Source organism: Bombus huntii, chromosome 4 (genome assembly GCF_024542735.1).
Source record: "Bombus huntii isolate Logan2020A chromosome 4, iyBomHunt1.1, whole genome shotgun sequence".
In the NCBI taxonomy this organism is placed as follows: Eukaryota; Metazoa; Arthropoda; class Insecta; order Hymenoptera; family Apidae; genus Bombus; species Bombus huntii.
In genome coordinates, this window is record NC_066241.1 from 16,096,712 (window position 1) to 16,102,711 (window position 6,000).

Here is a 6,000-nt window from a genome sequence, read left to right on the forward strand (position 1 = left end):
TTCCGAGAAAATGTTTTGAAATGTCGAGTAAATTTTACATGAAACAGGACAATCGTAGTCGTTTTGTTAGAAATGAGATACTACGGTAACAGGATTTTCATGTGAATTCGTCGATATATTATACATATGATTCGACTGATCATGAATGTATTTGGATATTTACCAGAAAAAATTTTGTAAATATGAGTATTATATTGTGTACGTTATACGAAATTTTTCTAAATTTTATTAATATCGTAATGACATAAATACGACTATCATGATTATATTGATCTTGTAAATCAATCTGAAAATATATACAAAATGGTCGGCTGTAAATATATATTTAGTAAACAATTAATATGCATCGTGAACAACAATATCAGACATGTAACAAGCGTTAAAGATAATACCACTTAATGTCGGAGCTTATTAGTATAATGGATAATTGCATCTTTCTACACTTTACTTATGCCTGTGAAATATATGTATATTTGTACTAAATAACTTGTTTCAAACATTCCACTATAATTATGATCATCAGATCTCGTTATAATATATATGACTGAAATTTCAAAATATTTCATATAACACGCATAATGTATTCATAATACATTTCTACAAGTGTTCGAGTACTTTCATAACCAACTATACGTTATGTACGTCGCGCTGCGGTAAACATGGAATATCTATTGAAAGTATACACAAAATATTATATCTATAAAGCTAACAAACGTTGATTACTCGTGTTAAAAAGTACCGTTGTTTATATACTATGATTCATCAGACCACATAATCCTATTTAAAATATTTGAATCTTGCTGCTACAGAGTAATGGATCAGGTAATAAATATTGAGCGTTATTCTACCTTTGGTGCACATAAATGTTCAAAAAAAGTAAATTCAAATAGTGATATATCTACATATGTGTAATATATTTGTATTGAATATATTATGTTTGTATGTTTTATTTTTAGAATCTAATTCCTTTCAAATTTATCATAAAATTAGATAGCTAAAAATTTATCGCGCTATTGTGTATTAGTAAAAAGTCGAATGTAACTAACAAAAAAGATAGACAATGTACATGTGTCGAACAAAATTGGTTTTAAGTATACTAATAATTTAATGATGCAATTGGCTAGTTTGAATAAAATATAACATCAATTTCTTAATTTTAATAAAAATGTACAATATCACAAATAAATATGTATACAACCAGATTTGTAAAATATTGGTAGCAGAAGTCTCTTTCATAAAAGTGCAATTTCTGGTTTAACGTCTATGAATTGCCTGTGGTTTACTGTAAGAAAGAATGGTGGATATCTTTTATTTTTCTGGCAATATTATTGTCGACCTAAAAGATGCACTGATCCTAAGCTTATTTCTATTTGCCTTTGGTACATTCAGCAATGGAATTCATAATTCGTCTTAAATATAGAACAAGTACGAGCATAACTGATGCGCCGAATACTTTTCTCTTTCATATGATACTTATAGCGTACGAATATTTTTATTACGCTGAAAAATAAAAACAAAACTGATGAGAAACTTACACGTTATTATTCCACCACTAACATAATTAATGTTATTTATTTCTGATATAGCCTTGATGGGAACATAACCATGTTTGCAATAATATTTATCAAATTTAATATATAAATTTAAGTTACCATTACACATATTAATTAATCACTAATTTGAAATTAGAAAACATTCGATAATATGCAAAATTCCAAATTCTTGCAATACCTTAAAAGTGAACAAACTAGAATACAAACTTTTCGATAAATTTAAAATCCAGTAGATGGTCACTTGAATTATGTATTTAGATTATCAGATAAATAAAATAAAAAGCAGAAATAAAGATAAAAACTTATTGCTGACTCGTCGTTTATGTTCCGGCAATTAAATATTGTAAATGAATAATTGTTTAATTGACTTACACGTTTCCAATCGAATCGAGTCGATATTAAATCGAGATTCAGCATAAAACTGAGGTTTCAAACAATCCAGAGAAGTACTCTAAGTGTATGAAATTCTCCGAAGCCCATTGTTAGCAGTAAACCGGTGAGCAACTTTGAACAACGATAACTGCTTTCAAACTTGTTAAATGGTTAAAACAATTCAGTTTTAACGAATGAAAAAGTAACGTAGCCCATTGTTTCGTGCAACAGCATCAGATAATCATTATTGTATAAAAGTTAGGTGACCTAATCATCTAGCGCAGACGACCGCAAACTGTAATGTCGTCATTAACGTTGATTACAGCAGCCCGAAATATTATTATAAAGGTTCAAATTAAAAAGTGATTAGTTTCGAAGAAACTTATAAAATTAAGTTTCCATTACATTATAATCAATATATTTGAACAAGGATATAACAAATATAACAGAATATCTTACGGCCAAGTATTTAAAAATGTTAATTTTAGCTGAGATAATTATTGAAATAATTTATATAGCATATTATTTCTTAAATTTATCACAGTTAATTTTGAAATTATTTTTTACAGTCGAAATAAAGCACACTATATTGCATAAAATATCATAATTTCATATAAGTAATATAAATAATATATATAATATAAATAACATTGAATTGATATTGTAGATACCTATCCCGAAACTAAATAATGATATCATACATTTATTTATACATTTATACATCTTATAGGTAGTGCTAAAGGTCAAAGTAAAACGTTAGATTCTGATTTATGACTGAAGAAAAATTCTAAATTGTAGAATAATATTGACAATATGAAATACAGATATATTAATTGTTATTTTTTGTCAACATTCAAATTTTTCCAAGATCAATGCATCATTTCTGGTAAAGAACTTATGAATCAAACTGAATTTGAATTCGAATTCAGAAATGATATTTTTGTTTGAATGTAAATAAAACAAATATTTATACGAACTGATAGAAGTGAAAATAAATAATGACAGAAAGAACAGAATACAATCATAGTAGAAACAAGTAACGCATCTTGCGAGTAGCCATATCCAACAGGAACGCGGATATTAATGAAATCGAGCTAATGCTATACACAACAATTTCTAAACGCCGTGTATGTACGTGATTCTACACGAAGTCTGTGAAAATGGACGTGATTGTATTCACCGATAACAGTGTGAAACAGTGTTTCTACTTGCTACAGCATACGTATGGTATCACAAGTTAGATACACGAAATAACTTTGGACAGTAATGATGGCAGCCACAGGATTGAAACTGAATACAGATATCTTGCAAGCATCATTAATGAGAATTTAATGCTGCGTCCTGGTGAATCTAATCCCGATCAATTGTTCACGTTACATAGAAATTTAAGCACATAAAACACGTTTTAAAATCACATACGACAACGTATTTATAATGACAATTGTTAACGAATATTTATTCGAAACAGATTAATTATAACCGCCATTACTATTTACACGTTAACTTCTGTAAACTTAAATAACCGCAGATTATTGAAATGCAACAACGTTTATGAACATTTAATTATAGGCACATAGACCTTAACATTTCCTACTTTGTTTGGTAGTCGTTTAATTTATCGAATGGTAATGGTAGTAATTGAAATCGAATTTAAGATTTATATCTTCGTTTACTCTGGAAGTTACTTAATATATGATTGTGCGCAATTTGAAATACCATATCATGTTTAGCCAGGCACGTAGTTCTTCCACTGACGACATATTAATTTTCTCATACCATAGAAATTCACTATAGGCCAATGAAAGATTTGTAATTTTATGAAAGTTACATATAAATGTAAAAGATATATTTCTATATCACATTTCAAGTGCTATATTAGTGACCCTTGGAAAGAATAAGGTGAAAATGGCCATCCATTTAATTAATCAAGTTCACATATAAATAATGAATTTGAAAAAAAGAGCCTTTCAAATATTTTACAATTTTATTATATCACAATTGTGAAATTCTTATTACAAAGTAGACAAGCAATTTTCAATGACACGGCCGTAGATACGCAAAGTATACCGAACACATGATGTGGTCTGTAAATCGACTACATGTGCTGTTTCTTACTCTTCAAGCATCTGACTAACTTTTATTATGTTTGTCATTTATAATTACAAGTTTGATAAAACAGCACGCTTATTGGAAATACTTTGCAACACTTGCTTTAGGGATTGAAGTCAACTGCAATCTGCCCGTAATATATCAAGAAACGATATAAAACGAATAGTACAGTAGACGAATTATGAATTGTAGAGATACGAAGCGTACAAATCACCCTTTTAATAGATGTCACCAAATTTCACAGAGAAACATGTACATTCGTTTTAACATTGTTTCGACACATTCACTGCGCAATGTAATTCCGTTTCAAGAAACACCGTCACATTGACACGTAAAATGCCAAATCTGAACTTTCGTCGTAAAATTCCAGGACAGAAGTCCCCCTGAAACGTCATCGGTGGTGGCGACAGGCAACGGAACCCGTTAGATTTTCGCACACAGCTAATACACGTGTACGAGTTGCGAGACGTCAACAAAACGAACAGAAGCGTGTACACAAACTTTGCTTAAATGCTGTTTCGATGTTTGCCGCCACCAAGAGCCGAGCGTCGAACGTGCTCCACGAGTTTAGCCATAGATTAGTAAGTACGCACTCACCGGAACCGGTGGAGTTATCCGTCCAAACACTTGCTGCGAATGTCGAAACCAGGAAAACCGTGGTGAAGAACCGCGAACGGTTCCCAATGGTCTCTAAAACACGCTTCACACGTTCACTGAACATCACGGTACCAAATGGAGGAGAGGGTACGCGGCCGGCATCCCGACTGAGGGATCGCGCTTTGCGAACCCCAAGAGCGTGTTTCTCTTTCCCCTCTCCCTTCTACTTGCTTTCGCACCCTCTATTCTCCCTACCACAATTCCTTTCCCGCCACGCGCAGACGCTTCAACGTTCTAGGCTTCCTAACTCTTGTGCTTACCCATTTTCCCACTCTATCTCCCTCTTAATCCCACTCACTTATCTCTTATCAATAGGTGACGATTAATTATCGCTATAACTCCCTGAGTTGGTGCCAACGTTCTGCTTACTTGTGAAAAGATAGAATCACCTGTAGAATGTTCTTTGGACTGCCTTGTCCCTGTATTTAGCACTATTGGACTTTAGTTTTCGAAATATGTATCAAACAATGACAAATATCAGAAGATTAGTATCTAATATAACACATCTATCAACAATAACAAAACTACGTTAGAGGATCCTGGAAAAATCGAGTTTGAAAACTTGTCAAGTACGTAATCTAAATTTAACCAATTTCCAACTGAACAAGAATAAACAATCGACTGGAGGTGATTCCACATGCGAAAATAAGTCGAAAATATTGAAAAAAATATTTTCATTTAAGATTCCATTTTGAAGGAAATAGGCTTTGAACATGTCTAGCCAAGGAATAGCCCAATATACATGCATTCGATACATTTTCAAATACAATTTTTTCGGAAACGAAACTTTCCGTGAAAAAATTATATTTTAAACGACGTTTCTAGGCAAACGTTTCATATTTACGCGTCAATACTACTGTATGGAATCATTCATACCACATTTATAATATATGTATTTAGATGAGATCTAACAAATTATAGCTCTACGAATATTTATTACTTATTCTATGCCCGTTTCTGCTATTTCATAAACTAGAGTACATTTTTACATTAGACACATATTTGCAATTTATAATAAAACATATTTACATATTTACAACACGAATATTTATCTTCTGTTCGTTTAATGTTTTTTTCAGAAACTGCAGAAGAGAGATACGTGTATATAGCATATTTATTTCAAAAATATTGGCTAATAAATGTAATAGTACAATGTTTTAACTGTAATCAATCATTCTATGAATACTCTCTGCACCTATTTCATATAGGAAAAATATATAGCCTAGAATATATTACACTTAATTATACAGCAGACATTGATAATATGCTGGCTTCGTATCTTTAATACTTGTTGGAACTTCTTGGTAGA

General features: G+C 31.1%; 1 protein-coding gene across 1 annotated transcript in view; it reads right to left on the reverse strand.

Moving 5' to 3' along the window:
• Nucleotides 1-4,831, reverse strand: part of LOC126865057 (neurotrimin-like) — a 256,318-nt gene extending 251,487 nt beyond the window's left edge. Inside the window, exon 1 of the mRNA XM_050617135.1 lies at nt 4,632-4,831. Within this exon, the coding sequence (XP_050473092.1) occupies nt 4,632-4,755 (124 nt within the window). The 5' untranslated portion in view covers nt 4,756-4,831. The remainder of the gene's footprint in view (nt 1-4,631) is intronic.
• Between the last annotated feature and the right edge of the window lie 1,169 nt (nt 4,832-6,000).